Below are 17,034 nucleotides of genomic sequence, written 5' to 3'. Positions count from 1 at the left end.
AATAAATGCCCCTGGCAGGTGTAGCTTAGTGGTTTGGGCACCGGCCAGTGAACTGAAAGGTTGCTGGTTCCATACCTGGTCAGGGCGCATGCCTAGGTTGCAGGCTGGGTCCCCAGTTGGGGGCGTGGGAGAGGCAACCAATTGATATTTCTCTCCTCTTTCTCCCTCCTTTCCCTTCTCTCTGAAAATTAAAAAAAAAAAAAATCTTAAAAAAAAAACAGAAAAAAGAAAGAAATGGATAGAAAGCAATGGGTCTCTGAAAGCAAAGTGTAAAAAAGATATATTTGGCATATCTAAACAGGGGGTAGGAAAGAAAACCTAGGTGAAAGTGGAAGTAAAGGCCTAGAAAATCATGTAACCTAGAGGAAGAATACCATCAAAGAGTGCAAAATGTAATGTTTAGTAGTAAACTAAAAAATAATCTTAACTAAATAACTTTCTGGAATTTTTCAAAATTGATGCCATAAGATTAGGAAAAACTGAACAAAGTAATAACCAATGAAGAAGTTGGAAGCTACCTTCAGAAATGGTTGCTGAGCCTAAATAATTTTTTGGTTTGTTGTTTTAAGCTTTTAAGAATAATTATTCTGGAACATAGAAATACTTATTCTTTAAAGGAAGCTATAACCCTGTTTCTAAACTTGAAACCCTGTAGAAACCCTGTTTCTATAACACTGTTTCTAATAAAAATAACAGTGAAATGAAAGCATAGGGAAATATGAATAAAGATAGAAAAGTCAGAAACGAAATACTCACAAATTTGAAAACATTGATTTTGACTAAATATGGTTTATAGTGGAAGAATTTTGTGTAAAGGAAATGTATTAATATAACTCAACATACTAGGAGGTTAAGTGAGAAAAAACACAGTCATCTGATGAGGTATTCTGAAAGGAATGTTAGATAACTCGGCATCAATTTCTAATAAAAATCCTTTTTAAGAAATTATCATAGAAAGTTATTTTCCTAACAGGATAGAGTCCTCTGTCTTTTTCAAACCAGTGGCAAGTGTTACAATTCACAGTTGAGCCTCGTTCCCATTTATATTGAGAAAAGACAAGGATGGTGGCTATCATTTAATTTGTTACTTTGAAATTTTTGCAATACAGTGAAACAGAAATCAGAGGGAGTAGACATACTGGAAAATAAGACAAAAATGAAATGATGTGAGGATGGTGTTGTGTATCAAGAAAACCAAAGGAATAAGGCTCTTAGAACTTACACAGCCTTGAAAAGCATTGAACTACCTACCTTTCACTGGTAATAGCCTATTAGAATATCTAATGATACAGGGAGAACTCTTATAAAGTAGGATCAAAAATTGTAAATACTCAGGAATAATTTTACCAAGAAGTATTATATGAGATCTTGAAGACTTAAACCACAGACCCCTTTTGAGAGATAAAAACTGACCACTTCATAAATGGAACAATTAACTGAAATATAAAGACTTTATTTTTTCTTCCAAATTAATATTTATTATTTATTTAACAAACATTCATTGAGCACCTTGTATATCCCAGGTACTGTTCTATCTGAGGGGTTTACGTCCCTGTGAGAGAGACAGATAATAAACTAGTCGTGTAAGAAGCTAAAAGATAAGTGCCAGGGAGCAAAATGAGATGGGGTGCTGTTTCACCCAGGGTCCTTAAGGATGGCCTCACCAAGAAGGTTCCATCCAAGGAGAGACCCTGTGGAGGTGAGGGGCAGCTGGGTGGTCTTCCAAAGAGCTGTCCAGGCAGAGGGAGTAGCCAGGGCAATAGCCCTGGGGTGTAGACGTGTGCTTGGTGTGGTCAGGGAAGCACAGGAGCTAGGGTGGAGGGTGAGAAAGGTCGGGTGTGGGCTATGGTGAGGGCTCTTCTCTGAGTGAGACAGGAGGACTAGGCAGGGTTGTAAGCAGAGGACTGGGGAGGCCTGTGGCAGCTGAACGGAGTTCATATTGAAGGGAACCACAGGGCAGACCGGGGAGACCCGAGGAGGCTCTTGACAGTCTAGGTGAGAGACAGTGACCGTTGGGACCTGGGTCTGAATGGTGAAATTCCGGAGAAGTGGTAAGATGCAGATTTTCTGGTCTATGGGATATGGAGTGTGAGATACACAGAGGCACCAGGATGTGACTGGAACGTGGCCTGAACAATGGAAAAGATGCAGTTGCCATTACTTGAGATGGGAGGTGTATGTGTGGGGGTTAGACATGTTTGTTGGGGGAAATGTTTAGGAGTTGGGTTCGGGGGTGCTGTTCGCAGCGCCTGGCAGCCGTGTAAGTGGACCTGCTGTGTAGGTATTTGAACATATGAGTCTTAAGTACAGGGGAGAAGTGCAGGTGGAAACAGGATGGAGCCTAGGGTTTGGGGAGATGAAGAACCAGGAAAAGAGGCTGAGATACAGAAGCCATTTAGGATAGTGGAGAGTGTTTGAAGGAAAAGGGATTAAGCAAGGTGTCACACGTTGCCTAAGGTCAAGTGAGTAGCGAGGATTGACCATTGAACTTGACAGCATGGAGGCTGCAGGAGGCCTTGGCAAGTGTAGTTCATGTTAGTGTAGCTGAGTGAAAGCCTAGTTGGAGGGGTTCAAGAAAGACCAAAGAGAGGGCAGAGCCAGACTGAACAGGGCTGGGATTTGGCAGGTACCTGTGAAGGTACAGGAGAAGAGCAGAAGGGATGGTGGAGCCGGTGGATGGTAGGCTCTGAGCTGGATGTGGAGACAGATGGTGGAAGGCCTGTAGCATCAAAGTGGGTCTTAGCACCTGGAAGAACCACTGGAGTTGAGAATGAGCTGTAAGCACCAAATTGATGGTAGGAGCAGAGAAGGGTTAGAATTGAGACCAGGGAGGGACTCAGGGCATGACCATGGAAATGAGTGGCTGAGGTTGTAGTGGAAGCCAAGGTCATTGGAGGAGGAAGAGGAGGAATTTAAGGGTCCAAGAACCTTAGGTGTTAGGAAATCATCCTCTTCGAATCACCAAGAATGACGATGGGAATGTTGGCAGGAATGACAATGACTAGAAAAATCTTCAGGTGCGCGGAGGGTGTTGGGTGTGTGCGGATCTGCAAGGAGAAGGAAAGGGGGTAGTATAGTTTTAAAACAAGCTGCAAAACTGAGGTCTAGGGAGAATTTATGTCTCACATGTGGATTTATTGCAGAACTTAGCGGTGTGGAAGAAATCATTCAAAGCTACAGTGTTTGTCACAGCATGAGTTTCCGGGTAAAACTAACAACATTGGAGTGGGCTGCAGGGTTCCTAAGAGCCTGGTATATCATGAAGGTGGCATCACTTATCAATAATGGAGAGAAAGAATTATTTCCCATTGGGGTAGAGTAACCATTAGCAATTTGTGGGTAAGGGGGAAGTAATTAGAGCCTCACTAAATACAGCATACACCAAAATAAATTTCGGGTATTAAAGAGAGAAACATTCTAAATAATTAAAGCAGGAGAAAACAGAATTGAATACGTATCAAACCTCTAGTAGAGGGAATGTCTTTCAAGGTGAACTGGAATGAAAGATGTCACAAAGGAGAATAACAGACCTTACTACATAAATCTCCTACAATAGAGGAAGGTCAACTGGTGGAATTTGCAGCTAATGCCTGTAGTATCAATAGTCCGTGGAAATGGCAGAGAAAATCACTTCTCTTTTCTGGATTCCCAGCTGACCACTTCCGTGCTCTAGGACTTAGGTACCACAGTGAATCCTGAGGTTCACATGTCTGCCCCCCGGGACTCGAAGCTCCTAGAGGAGGTTCTCGGTCCTGAGTTTGTGAGATCACTTCACAGGAGAGCTCGACAAAGCCAGGAGCAGAGTCGCCTGGGGACGAGACAGCCTAGACAAACATGGGGAAAACCTCCACTGTTACTATTAACCAAATAAAGTTTAAAACATAACAATGTACTTAATAAGTTAGAAGGGAGAAGATCATAATCCTCACGCTGATATGGGAGTCTCGAAATGGACACTCTGCTGATAGGAGTGTGAGGTCTCTGAAAAGCAGTCTCCAGTGTTAAGACTTAGGAAAATGTTCAGGTCTTCTTCCCAGATTCCCACTTGGGGATATCAGTCTCAAAGAAACGATGCAGGGCATGGAGAGTGACATATACACGTGCGCTCGTGAGCACGAAAAACTGGAACCCAGTCAAAGTTCATTGTTGAGTTAGGCCCGTCTATGGCAGCAAACGCTCTCAGTGACACACAATGCAGAACAAATCACGAGAAGCCCTGACGGTCACATGCAGTACTAGAATATTAAATGCAGCATAGAAGAGCATGTGCAGCATGGAATACAAAGGCTAGTACAATGTGGGAAAGTTTCGTCAAGCTGTCACTGAAGATTTTTTTAAAAACTAAAAAAACAGCACAATAGAAGCTTTGCTTTCCTTACACCTCTTTTTAAAAGCCTATGAGGGAAGTACTGGATAGCTGTTAACTTGCTGCTGTGTTTCCGTTTCTTCACCTCACCAGCCATTCTTCTGTACACCTAGCACTGCAGCAGGCGTGAAGTCAGAACAGTCGGTTAAGACTGTGCCTGTCAGTCACACCTGCACGGTGAGCTGGGCACCGTGACCACCGTGGTTGACCTCTGTGGGTGCCTTGGTGTGTGTTTCTGACGCCATCCTGTGCAGTTGCTCGCATTTAAACCTCACAGTAGCCCTCAGAGGAGAGGTGCTTTTTTTAGTCCTCATTTCACACGTGTGGAAACGGAGTCACAAAGAAGTGAGCAGGACCAACTGTGTGTGGGGACTCCTGTTAGGGCCTGGGAGAGGACAGTCGGTCCGTGAGGAAGGGGTCTGAAGAGGACCCTGCGCTCACTCAGCCAGCCAGCAGCTGTAGGGCTCTGGCGGGGTGCCCCACATTCTACTAAGTGCCAGCCTGACAGTGCTCAGCAGGCTGTGTGAGGGAGGCCCAGGCTGAATAGGAGAAGCCAGCTCAGCGGGGTTGAGGAGCGAGCCCAGACCACAGGTCCAGTGGTCATCAGCCATGGTTCTCACGTGTGGGCGCAGTGCCACGAGGCGCCGTGCCCTCGGCCGTGCCCTCAGTTGCTTCATCTGTGACAGGAGTATGGTGGGATCAGTTAGAGGCTTCAGATTTTACAACCAACTGAAAAACCTCAGTGGGGAGGTTTTGCAGGTTGGTTACAAGAAGAGGAATTATGACAGCCCTGGGTCAGGTCTCGTCAGACGTGGTGCCAGGGGCTGGGGCCCAGCTGGCAGACGGGGGTGTTATGTTACTGTGCGCCCCCTTGCCAAGTCTGCGTGCCAGGTAAGAGACTCACCGCCAGCCCTCTGTCTTCCAGATGTGATGGACGTAGCGTGGTCTCCCCATGATGCCTGGCTGGCCTCGTGCAGTGTGGACAACACTGTCGTCATCTGGAACGCAGTGAAGTTCCCAGGTCAGGGCTGCCTCCGGCTGGGTGGCGGCAGAAATGGGTTGCTCATCATTGGTGCTCCCTGTCCGTGTCCAGAGTGGGTGGGCTCTGTCTCGTTTGGCTGTTGGCAGCACGTCTCCCACAGTGGACAGGGACTCGTGTCTTGTCAGTAATTCAGTTCTTTTTTCTCTATCAGTTGCATTTAAGGTTTTAAAGAGGTTCGTGTTAAAGCAAACTAGTAACAGCACTAACATGGATGTGCCACAAATCAGGAGTGTGGGACACTGACAGAAGAGTTGGGGACCTCGCCCAGCTTGTGTTTAGCTTGCCCTGACACCCCCATCCGTGCTGTGCCTTCACGTGCCTCCTGGCACCTCCACACGTGTGCCCTCAAGGGTGGCCCTTCTCCCACTGGGCCCTGGCCTCAGCTCAGTGGCCACCTCCTCTGTGCCACCCTTGAGCAGATGCAGGCTAACAAATCCAGTTTTGTAAAGATTAATTTTCCTTAGTAACGTGTGTAAAGTCATGACAGATGGCATGGCTTGGCATAGCCCTGCAGTGTATAACTAATAAGACACTTCTTATGTTCCTGCTTTGTGTCTGGACTGTGTTTTCCTCGTGGACCAAAAAGCATCGTCCATGGACTTGATCCAAGTGAGTTTCTCTCTGTAAGCCACCAGTATGTGTGGGGACCCTCAGCCTGGCCACCAAGTGGCAGATTCAGAGGCCAGGTGACATTTAGGTTGCAGCCCTCCAGGAGGTACTGTCTCCCACACTTTTTCCTCAGTGATGTCTTGGAGACGACTCAGAGTACCCTGTCCCCCTGAGCCGCCAGGGAGGTTCGCATCAGAAATGCCCATGTCTCAGCCCAGGTGAGCATGGGCTTCAGTCCAAAAGGGCAAACCACAGGCAAAACTTCCAGCTGTGGACAAGATAAGGGGGCAGAGTCTGGCCCAATCCTGGGCTCCTGATTGCCTCCCCTCCAGGGGCACATGCAGCCTCAACCCACACGCGTTAGCTGCAAGTGAAGGGAAATCGTGACACCCGCCTCCTTGGCGCAGTCATTTCTTCAGGTGGATTTTGCCTTGGTGGAAATCAGATTAGGGAGCTCTTCTGCTTGTGCCCAGGGGTGGCGCTGGCCAGGGTGCAGTCCTGAAGTCCCTTCTCTGGGCTAGCCATTCCATAGCCCATGGGTTGTAGCTCATGTTTCTGTATAGAGTTACTGTTTTCCCCCAGGGAGCATCTTCCCAATCTCTCTCTCTTTTTTTTTTTTCTTTTTTCACAGAAATTCTAGCTACTCTGCGAGGTCATTCTGGCTTGGTAAAGGGCTTGACCTGGGACCCTGTTGGTAAATATATTGCCTCTCAAGCTGATGACCGCAGCCTGAAGGTGTGGAGGACGCTGGACTGGCAGTTGGAGACCAGCATCACCAAGCCTTTTGATGAGGTAATGAGACAGCTTAGAGAGCTTGGCCCAGCAGCCTTCCTGGCCTCCACGCACAGAGAGGGAGCTGGCTATGGTCTGCACCTTGTGCGTGAATGCAGAGTTGGGTGGCCTGAGCAGACTGGTCAGGGTTCTCTGGGGCGGGCACTCTAGCCTGATGAGTCAGATGATGAAAATCTTTCATTTCTCAGATGCTGTCAAATGTCCAACTTTGAGGTGAAAAAGATTTATAAGTTTTAAAGCTGAAAAGAACCTTAGAGATACCCCCCCAACCTTGTGCCACGCAGCTGGCTGCCACAGACATGGATGAAACTCTCTCTCACCATGTGGCATTTATATTGCACTAACCCACGTGGGGTAGAGTTGGCTCTGTCTGGTGTTCTTCCTGACTGCTGGCCTTGCTCTCTGACTTCCACTCTGAGGCCAGCCGACTCTCTCGGGTAGAGTTACAGTACAGTTTGCAAGATGTCTGGAGGTGGGACTGCAGCAGCTTGTGTCGTCTTTACTGTCTCTTCTGTTTGAGTTCTCATTTTCCATGGGATCAGCACTCGAGCTCACCATCACTCGTTAGACGTTTCTTAAGTGCCTACTGTGTGTGAGGCAGTACTGTGACAGGAAATAAAAGTGGCTCGAGATGGAGTCTCTTCCTTAAAGCTGAGAGCGTGGCGGGAAAGGCAGACGTCCACGTTGCTGTGAGCGTGGCACTGGTGTCTGGAGTGTGCAGAAACAGTCCGGGGCGTGTGGCACGGTCTCCTCAGAGAAGGCTTCTCAGAGGACAGGGCATGAGTGCAGCTTTGCAGGGAGAGTAGACGTTGGCCCACTGCTCAGGGCTCGTGGTGGGAGGACAGTGAGGTATGTATTCAATTCTCCCCATACCAGCAGCAGCTCCTGGACCGGGCACATTAGCACCAGCATTCACCTCACTTAGTCCTGCCCTCCTTGGCTGCAGCCTTGTACAGGGCACACGGCCCTCACACCTGGAGCTCCTTGGGGCAGCAGGTAGGGTCCCATGAGCTGGTCTCCAGTGGCAGGAGGGTTTGGCATCCTAGCGGGAACAGGCAGCACTCTTCCCCTCGGGGCTAGGCCTGCCCTGCCTGGGTCTGTGGCCTGGCTGGAAGTCATGTCGCTACATTTGGGCCCTGCCTTGTCCTGCCCTCCTCTGAGGCTGGGCGTTCAAGATCTTAATCCTTAAGTCTTTAGGGCTGCCCTGGACCAAAATCGAGCTTGGGGGGCATGAGGTGGGGGGCTTTTGGTCCATATCATTTCACTGTGCAGGGGAAACACTGAGGAGGGATGCCCTGCCTCAGCCCTAATTCTAGGTCAGGAGAACTGCCTTTCTGCTGGGTGTTTTATGGTCTGTTCAGACTTTACAAACCTCTTCTCCTTCGCTGGTAGCATCACCAGGCTTCAGGTGAGGAGAAGGCTTGAGAGAGCGGGGGTGGCTCATGGTCACTGGCTGCTGTCACAGAGACGGGTTTCTGAGGGCCAACAGGGCTCTTTCTCTGCTGCAATGAATGAATGATCTTCAGACCTCGTGTAGTGGGGTTAACAGGTGCTGGGCAAAAAAAAGGGGTCAGTGGCCAGACAGATTTGGCCCATGCAGAGTTGATGGGTACAAGAGATGTCCATCCTGCAGGTCCCCTCAGGGTCTCCACCACGCTGTGCTCACCTGCTGCAGGAAGAGTGCAGGGTGCTGTAGCTCCAAACCCCATCTGACCGCCTTTTTTGTTGTGTCATCTGGACAGACTGGAGTTACAGCTGTCAGGGTAGCCAGAAGCATGGGTGCAGGCTCCACCATCATGCATTTATCAATCAGGGTTCAACTTCATTCTTGAGGCCAGAGTGTAGGTCGCAAGATTGGCCTTGATTTCCTTTCAAGCACAGCTGTTTCTTTCAGTGTGGGGGGACGACACATGTGTTGCGGCTGAGCTGGTCACCCGATGGGCACTACCTGGTGTCTGCCCATGCCATGAACAACTCTGGCCCCACCGCCCAGATCATCGAACGGGAGGGCTGGAAGACCAACATGGACTTTGTTGGACACCGAAAAGCTGTGACCGTTGTGGTGAGTGTACTCAGAGTGGTACCCTCAGAGCTGGGGCCGTGCTGTGCTTCCCAGGGCTGCGTCACTTGTGGGACTGAGATGGCGGGCTCTGAGACTCAGCACGTATCGTGTTTTTACTTCATTATAAATGTGTATGTTCCAATGTTTAAAAGTTACATTTGCAGAATAGCATATATTTTCGTGTTTTTTATTGGCAAACTATATCGTGATGAATAACACAAAAATCAGCCTCTGATTAGTAACACTGACGCTCTGCACTAGCCTTTTTACACATTCGGATCTGCTCCTGAGTGCTTAAGCCGGATGGTCCTGTCGAGTGCCCACGCACCAGGCCCCGGGGGGCGCCCTGCGGTTTTTGTACCCCCAAGCACGCATGCTTCTCCCTGCAGTGGCCAGTTGTAGCATCAAGGCTCTGCTTTGGCTACTGTTTGCGTCTGGAGCTGTCTGCCCAATGTTGACATTGAGCAGGGTGGAGTGCCAGAAGATGTGGGCCCCTATTACCCTCGAAGGCATCAGAGCTTATCGGCCACTCATTTTATGCTTCAGGAGAGTGTGGAGGGGAGTACCCAAAGCAAACAGCCTGTGAGAACCAGAATCTCCTCCACACTGGGCAACGACAGCAAAGTCAGCAGACTGACAGGCGAAGGCCGATGAAAGTGAAGTATCGTCCAGGCCCCTGACCTCAGTCTTTTCACTGATCAAAATGGGCTCCTTCTTCCCATTGTTTCCATTGATAATATCATATATTATGACTTAAATTTTACAAACAATATTGCTTCTTGAATTTTTTTGTATTTGAGTCCGTGTAAGATTTTGTTTGAAACCAGAACCGTGTTGCTGAAGTGTTTAAAAGTCACTGCTTCGTAGTTGCACAGTGCTTCCACATGATACTCTCGAGGGACCCTCACAGGGCAGCTGTGGGAGATGGTTGTGAAGACTCAAGCCCAGGACACACGCCTCTGGGTTTCATGTCCTCCAGGCTCTGTGTACCCGTGCCATTCTTTCCTACCCTCTGGGATTAGAACCCCTTGGGCCACCTGACACCCTTCCTTCTCAGTTCTCCTGGCTTGTGGATTTCACCTCTGAATCTAGAGCTCTCAACCCTTTTCAGTCCAGGAAAGCAGCAAGGACCCTAGTGTGTGCTTCCAGCCTTTCCAAAAGTGACACCCAGGTTCCACTGGGGTGGCCCTGAGCTGACCTTAGCCTGACGCAGCCATCATCCCTGTTTGTGAGATCACACAAGGCCGATCAGTCTGTATAAGACAGTATTGACTGTGAGCAAGAAATACAGTGAGGGGAAAGGAATACTGGAGCAGCCTCCCCTCCGGACCTAAAGCCCAGGTCCTAGAGCTCTCCCTGCCCAGGCCAGGAGGGGTTCAGTAGCTCCCCTGCCATCCACCTAACTGCAGGCCCAGACAGGGGAGTTGATAGAGCCTGTTTCAAATCCTCATCTCTCAACTTACTCATTGGGTGACGCCTGTCTGAGCCTACTTCATCCTCAGCAAAATGCCTCCTGGGTAATTGTGAAGTCACGTACGAGGGGTCTATGTGGGGCTCCCCGGCGGGCTGTAATAGTGATATATTTATAATACTTAGCATGGGATACATGCTTAATGCTTGATCAATTATTTCAGCATTTGTTATTTGGCTTTAGAAATTCAACCCCAAAATCTTCAAAAAGAAGCAGAAGAATGGGAGTTCTGCAAAGCCCAGCTGCCCGTACTGCTGCTGCGCTGTCGGCAGCAAGGACCGTTCTCTCTCCGTCTGGGTGAGCCCCCCATCCTGCGCTGTTGCTGCTCCTGAAGGACGACAGGAGATGGGGCTGGTGAAGGTTTGGAGCCTGGAGGCCTGGAAGAGGAGGGACCCCTGCTTTCACCCCAAGCCTGCGGCCAGGTCCTCCCGTAACCGCTAAGGGGAGCGCTGGAGACAGGGCCTCAGCCCGGCCAGAGCCGCTCCTGTGTCCAGACCCAGGGAACGCCCTTAGCGGTCGCTGCCATAGTTGGCGTGTGGTGTTTGCTTCATTTTAAAAATCCTGTGTCGGTATAAAATCTACACAAAGTGTATTCACCTGAAGCATGCAGCTCAGTGCATTGTCGTAATGTGCTTACACGTGTAACCACCACCCCAGAATGTTCCCTGTCCCTGCCTAGTCGAGACCCCACCCTCCAAGTCCCCCTCAGCCAAGGCAACCACTCTAGTGACATCTGTCACATCGAGGAGTTTTGCCTGTTCTTAAACTTTATTGAAATGGAGTTGTGCAGTGTTTACTTTTTCTTGCGTTGCCTTCATTTAGCACAATGTTGTTGGGACTCGTGTATGTTGTCACATTTAACAATAGTTCCTTTTATTAATGTCCTCGTAAGCAGAGTGGATTTGAAGTGTAGGTGTGAAGGTTATTCTCTGGCTGCATTTATTACGGTCATTCGTCACAGAGAAATTGATTGCTATGTACACTGTGATTTTTTCAGGCCCAGTATTCATGTTACATCCATTGCAGAACCTGACCCTAGTGCCATCATAGGCAGTTCCAGGCATGTTCTTCCCGGGCTCCTCCTGGCCTGGGGCTCCATTCATGGTGCTCTGACCAAAACATCACTGATCGTGTGCTCATGTTTCTTATAAAATTGAGGTCAGTTGCTCACACAGGTCCAGATTTCTGAGGGGTCTATAGAGACTTTTTGGGAGGAGGGCAGAGCTCTTTATTCTGGAAGCAGAATTAGGGTAGGGGCAAGATTCTTCTTGTGGTTTCCGGGTAACTCAGACTCCAGCCCTCTCCTCAGGACTAGAGTGGCTGAAGTGACTTTTTTTCTGCAAGAACAGTCCCAGCCTTTTGGAAGCTTCCACAGTACCTGGTGGGAGCCCTGCAGAAGGGTGTACCCACCCAACCTGCCTCCCTGTGGCCCCAGGACCTGTCCGCAGGGAGTCAGACACTAGTGTGTGAGAGGTGCATCTCTCTGTAACGGTGGGAACGTGCAGACAGTGCAGGCCCGGCACTAGAGACTAGACAACAGTAGGCCTGTGTGAGTGTCTCACAGGCATCAGAAACAGCTGCCTTCGGGACACTTGATGACATGCTCAGTCCGTACTACATGGCAAAGCAGGCACAACCATGTGTCCTATTTTATACAAGAGTACAGCTCATCCAAGCATTAATAGTGGTTAACTTTGGGTCTGGATTAGGGCAACATCAGCCGTGTCTGTGTGTCGCTGCACTGTCTACACCCAGTGTAGAGTGACATTGTGTAACATGCAGACGGTTACACCAGGCCTTGCACAATGTGTACCAGAATTCCCTGGACCCAGGGAAGAAGTGCTGGGTTTTCTGTGAGGCTATTTTCCTGTCCTGGGCGCTGTCTTTCCTGCCTTGTCTCCTGCCAAGGCCTTGGCATGCCACCCCCTGCTTGGTAGATCTTCTCCGCCCAAGTCCTGACCCTTGCAGAGTCCCCTTCTCCATTGTTGGTGGTCCGTCATCTCCCCGCCAGATCACACTGAGCCTGTCAGACAGGGGCCACTCTAGTTTGCATATTTCTACAGTTGGGGATCTTGGTGGTTGCTGTCTGAATAGAGATGAATGTGTCCTATATGTGAGCAAAATTCTTACCAAGGCTTCTAGGACTGGTAGTGTTAACTGAGGTGAGTGTACAAAAAAGTGGTCTCCATTCATTTCATTAACCTTTGCGGCTTCCTTCCTTCCAGCTCACATGTCTGAAAAGGCCTTTGGTTGTCATCCATGAGCTGTTTGACAAATCCATCATGGATATTTCCTGGTAAGATGGATTCTTGTAATGATGGACAGGCGAGGAGCAGAGAAGCCCTACATTAAAGTGTGGGGCCCCTGGATGTGATTAGGTTCAGGCAGCCAGGGACCCCACGCCCACCCTTCCGGATTTTGCCAGTGGAGCAGGCAGCTTGATCCTGCTTTTGGGAGAGTGTCTGCTGCTGTGCTCCCTGCTTCTTTGGGAGGTGCCCCTAGAAAACGCCCTCTCCAACAAACTGGTCCTTAGGAGGAGGAGAGTGCTATGAGCCTGGCTCCACTTCCCCTGTCCTTGCATGGTCCAGATTAGCCTGGGCCACCCTGGGAGACACTTTCTGTTCCTCAGTGACCTCGTTTAGGTGTGTACTCCCCCATGTGTATTTTTAAATGGTTTCAAAAATGAGATAAATAAAATGAAATTCTTACAAAACACATGGTAAGAGATACTTTGTGCATGTGCTTAGAATAAAGGGTGCTAGAACCTTCTGGGACTCTATTGTCTCCCCTGTCCCCATCCCCACAAGGCCACAGAAGGAATCAGAGGTTCTGAGTGTCTACCTAGAGCCCTGCCCTGCTGTCCTATGCCAACCACTGAGGCATGCGTGAGTACCCCACGCACTTGCTCCCAGGCTGCTAATAGTCATCTCTTTCAGGACGCTGAACGGGCTGGGCATCCTGGTGTGCTCCATGGATGGCTCTGTGGCATTCCTCGATTTCTCCCAGGATGAGCTCGGAGACCCCCTGAGCGAGGAGGAGAAGGTAGGAGAACAATGCACTGTTGGCGAGTGACCCACGTGCTGCGTATGCTCTGGGGCCACAAAAATGGCCATGATAGCTTGAGAGGTCCCTTCAACTGGACCCTCTTCTTATTTTTCTTTCTTTCTTTTTTTTTACTTGTAAAGAGAGGGGAAGGGAGGGAGAAAGAGAGAGAGAGAGAAACATCAACATTTGAGAGATACTGCTATCAGTTGCCTCTTGCACACCCCCAACTGGGGACATGGCCCACAACCCAGGCAAGTACCCTGATTTGAAACTAAACCGGCAACCTTTTGGTTAGTAGGCAGGCTCTCAGTCCACTGAGCCACACCAGCCAGGGCAGGACCCTCTTCTTCTGATATACACAGATACATTGTTTCTTAATGTACTATTGGGAATTCATCTTTTATATATTGTAATCTTTGTGTTCTTTACACAAAGATTAATCTAAAAATAGATTAATTTTAAAATGAGTCTCTTTCATGTCCGAACTCAGTTCTGGAATGAAGAATAAAATAATTTGGGGCATCTCCTCCTGAGCTGATAATTAGCCACACACTGGGAAGTTTCACCCTGGGAGAGAGCTGGAGAGAGAGAGAGCTCCCAAGAGTCCCCATTCACGTCACTTTCCCCATTGTCTTGTACTGACACAGTTGCCACGGAGCAGCAACTAAATAGTAGTATTGGCTGTTTCTCAGAACTTATTACATGCCAGATTCTGGACTGTGTGTCTGCGTATATTATTTCACCTAAATCACACAAAACTCTTAAAGCAGGGCTACTCATTTCATCAATGAGGTAACTAAGCCTCAGCAAATAGTATGGCACTTGGCCGAGACCATATATGACCTTTTGGTACAAGAACAGAAACCTGAACCAGGCCCACTCAATGTCTTTGGGCTAGACCTCTTGCCTGTGCTATGTCCAGGACGGTGTGGCCCATGTGCCTCTTCTCAAGGGCTTCAGGAAAGGCTCTGCTGTAACTACCATAGACTTAGAACCAGCATTTCTACAAATGGGCCTTTGCCAACACTAGTTTGTCTGATAGGAGCCCTGTGAAAGCTCAGAGAAGGTGGGCAGCTCCCTCCCCTAGTGATTCAATTGCTAGTAGAAGGTCCCTCTTAAGCTGCTTTGTGGACTCCCCACTATGCTGTAAACCCTTCAAGGGTAGGGGTCTGCCTTGCTGACAGCACCTAGAATAGAGCCTGGCACCCTGGCAGTCACTTGTCAATAAAAGAATGAGTGTCTCAGTGGCCTCAGGTCTTCCTTCCACCTTTTCACTGGAATCACTGTGCACACCTCTCCCCCTTGAAGAGTCGCAGTGGGAGCCTACATAATAACCTGTCTAGCTTATCATTTCCCAGATGACAGGCAGGGATCCCGTGTGTGAAGAATGTTAGGGAAACTTTGGCCAAACACTGACTTCTGTCTCGAGATTCCAGGGGAGGGATTCAGGGAAGAGGAGCCAGGAACCAGGGTGGTAAGGGAGGGAAGTTCCTGGCCACGTACAGGCACACGTCCCAAGGTGCCACTTCCCCCACCTAGCATCCTCTGCTGTGAGACAGATGTCCTCCTGACCTCCACACTGGTTGTAACATATCCTTATGTGAATCTGTTCATCGTACCAGTCACTCCAGTGTTCTGGGGACATCATTCTTGCCCTCGTGGCATGCTGTGGCATGGGACTAATGAGACTTGGGAAGGTGGATGGAGAGGCTGTGCTCAGAATGATGGGGACAGCAGGGACAGAGAAGGATTTCCTAGGTCTGCTGTGCCAGGCCCTCCCTTGTTCTTAGGAACACTGTGAGCAGCCTCGTGCGGACCTCCAACCACATGGGGCTGATGGCTGCAGATAAGAGCAGCGAAAGTACACTCTGGTTTCAGCATCTGATCCCCAAAGAGTGTGTGGGGCTTTTGAAGTGATTTAAAAGCCCTAAGTTAGCAGTTTGGGTGTCTTAACTTTAGTTCAACAAATGCCACTTGTTCTGCACCAGACATGTAGTAAGTATTTTCTAGGTGGTTATTCATTCACTTTTGTCCCAGCTATAGATACACAGGAGGTTATAAACATCTAGGGAAAATACTGCTGCAGAGTCATGTAATAGGCATCAGGCCGAAGAAGGAGGGAGGCAGTGGAGAGCTGGCATCGGCACTCTGGGACCCCTGCCCAGGGCCCTTTTTGCTCTCAGAGCCAGGAGAGCCAACACACAGCTCACCCACTGGTGGGCGGTATCTATCACTTGGCTGCTCACAGCTGTTTGTTGTATTTTTCTCCGCTTTCTCTAGAGCCACATTCATCAATCCACCTATGGCAAGAGCTTGGCTATCATGACTGAGGCCCAGCTCTCTACAGCTGTCATTGAGAACCCTGAGATGCTTAAGTACCAGCGGAGGCAGCAACAGCAGCAGCTGGACCAGAAGAGTGCCGTGGCCAGAGAGACCGGCTCAGCTGCCTCGGTAACTGGCGTCGTCAATGGAGAGAGTCTGGAAGACATCAGGAAGGTGAGAGCTTGGCCCAAGGGCACTGAGAACACTGCACATGACAGGGATAGGGCATGGGGAATAGGCAGACTGGACAGGGCACAGACACAAGTGGTCAGGAGGTGGGTGTGTGCTGGGCCTGGTGTAGGACCCAGGGGTGAGCCAGCTTGGGCCCACTTGGCCCATTACCTTCAACTGCATGAGGCAGCAGTGGGGATTAAGCCACCTTTATCAAAGGCCTTTTTGCCCATGGAGCTCTAGAGAAGTTCATTTCTTATAGGAAGTTGGCCTTCCTAGGAAATTCTATATACAACAGGTCCTTGAATAATGTCATTTTGTCATTATAACATTGATGAGAAAATAAAAAACTGATTCCTGGCTGGGCCCACTCTCTGTGTGGACTTTGCATGCTCTCCCCATGTTTTCTCCCACATCCCAGAGATGTGCACGTTAGGTTTACTGTCTAGGGTGTGCCCTGAGCTGTGGGAATAGGCTCTGGCCGCCCATGACCCTGAACTGCAATAAGTGGGCTGGAAAATAATCACCTTACTTGCTTTTATAACATGTATGTGTAATCTTTCTTACATGTATATGTAGCTCCTATATATTTCAATGTTTAATATTAGAAGTATTTCAGGTCTCTATTTAATTTGGTGATGTTCTTATGACCAGAAATATGTCATAGGAGCTTAACTCTTGTTTATATCAATTAGCTTATGGTAAAATTGGCTTCCTTATATGCTGTCCCGCCTATACGCACAGTTTCCAAGACCCTATCCATGACATTAAGTGAGGATTTACTGTCCTGAGAACATTGGGTTTCAGTCTCTGCCTTTAGGAGACATCTGTGGGCCCCCTTTCTTCCTCTGGAGGTCCACATCTTACTGAGAAGTAGAAGGAGAGAGGGGCAGGAAGGTTAGAATTGCCTAGAGAGCTTAAACCATCTTCAGGAGTTTGCGAAGGGTAATGAACATCCCCAGGTGATTCAGATACAATGTGTGACTGGGAACCCTTGGTTTTGAGCCTTTAGTGGAAAAAAGTTTGCAAACCACAACTTAGAAAACAATAGTGTGGGTATAAGTCTCACCAGTTAGTTTCCTCATTGATCCCCATGGCTGCTCACTTTCCTCTGGTACTGCCAGGCCTGCAGTACTGTGATAGAGAGGAAGGAG

At 48.9% G+C, this 17,034-nt stretch overlaps 1 protein-coding gene across 5 annotated transcripts in view; it reads left to right on the top strand.

Moving 5' to 3' along the window:
* Positions 1 to 17,034, top strand: part of HIRA (histone cell cycle regulator) — a 75,153-nt gene that overhangs the window by 25,182 nt on the left and 32,937 nt on the right. For all 5 annotated transcript variants that reach the window (XM_053927747.2, XM_053927744.2, XM_053927748.2 and 2 more), the window contains 7 exons: positions 5,292 to 5,387; positions 6,649 to 6,809; positions 8,704 to 8,871; positions 10,526 to 10,639; positions 12,568 to 12,638; positions 13,279 to 13,384; positions 15,668 to 15,883. In XM_053927747.2, the coding sequence (XP_053783722.1) occupies positions 5,292 to 5,387; positions 6,649 to 6,809; positions 8,704 to 8,871; positions 10,526 to 10,639; positions 12,568 to 12,638; positions 13,279 to 13,384; positions 15,668 to 15,883 (932 nt within the window). The remainder of the gene's footprint in view (positions 1 to 5,291; positions 5,388 to 6,648; positions 6,810 to 8,703; positions 8,872 to 10,525; positions 10,640 to 12,567; positions 12,639 to 13,278; positions 13,385 to 15,667; positions 15,884 to 17,034) is intronic.

Source organism: Desmodus rotundus, chromosome 7 (assembly GCF_022682495.2).
Source record: "Desmodus rotundus isolate HL8 chromosome 7, HLdesRot8A.1, whole genome shotgun sequence".
Classification (NCBI taxonomy): Eukaryota; Metazoa; Chordata; class Mammalia; order Chiroptera; family Phyllostomidae; genus Desmodus; species Desmodus rotundus.
The sequence above is the reverse complement of the archived record's forward strand: the minus strand, read 5'-3'. Positions and strand labels throughout refer to the sequence as shown.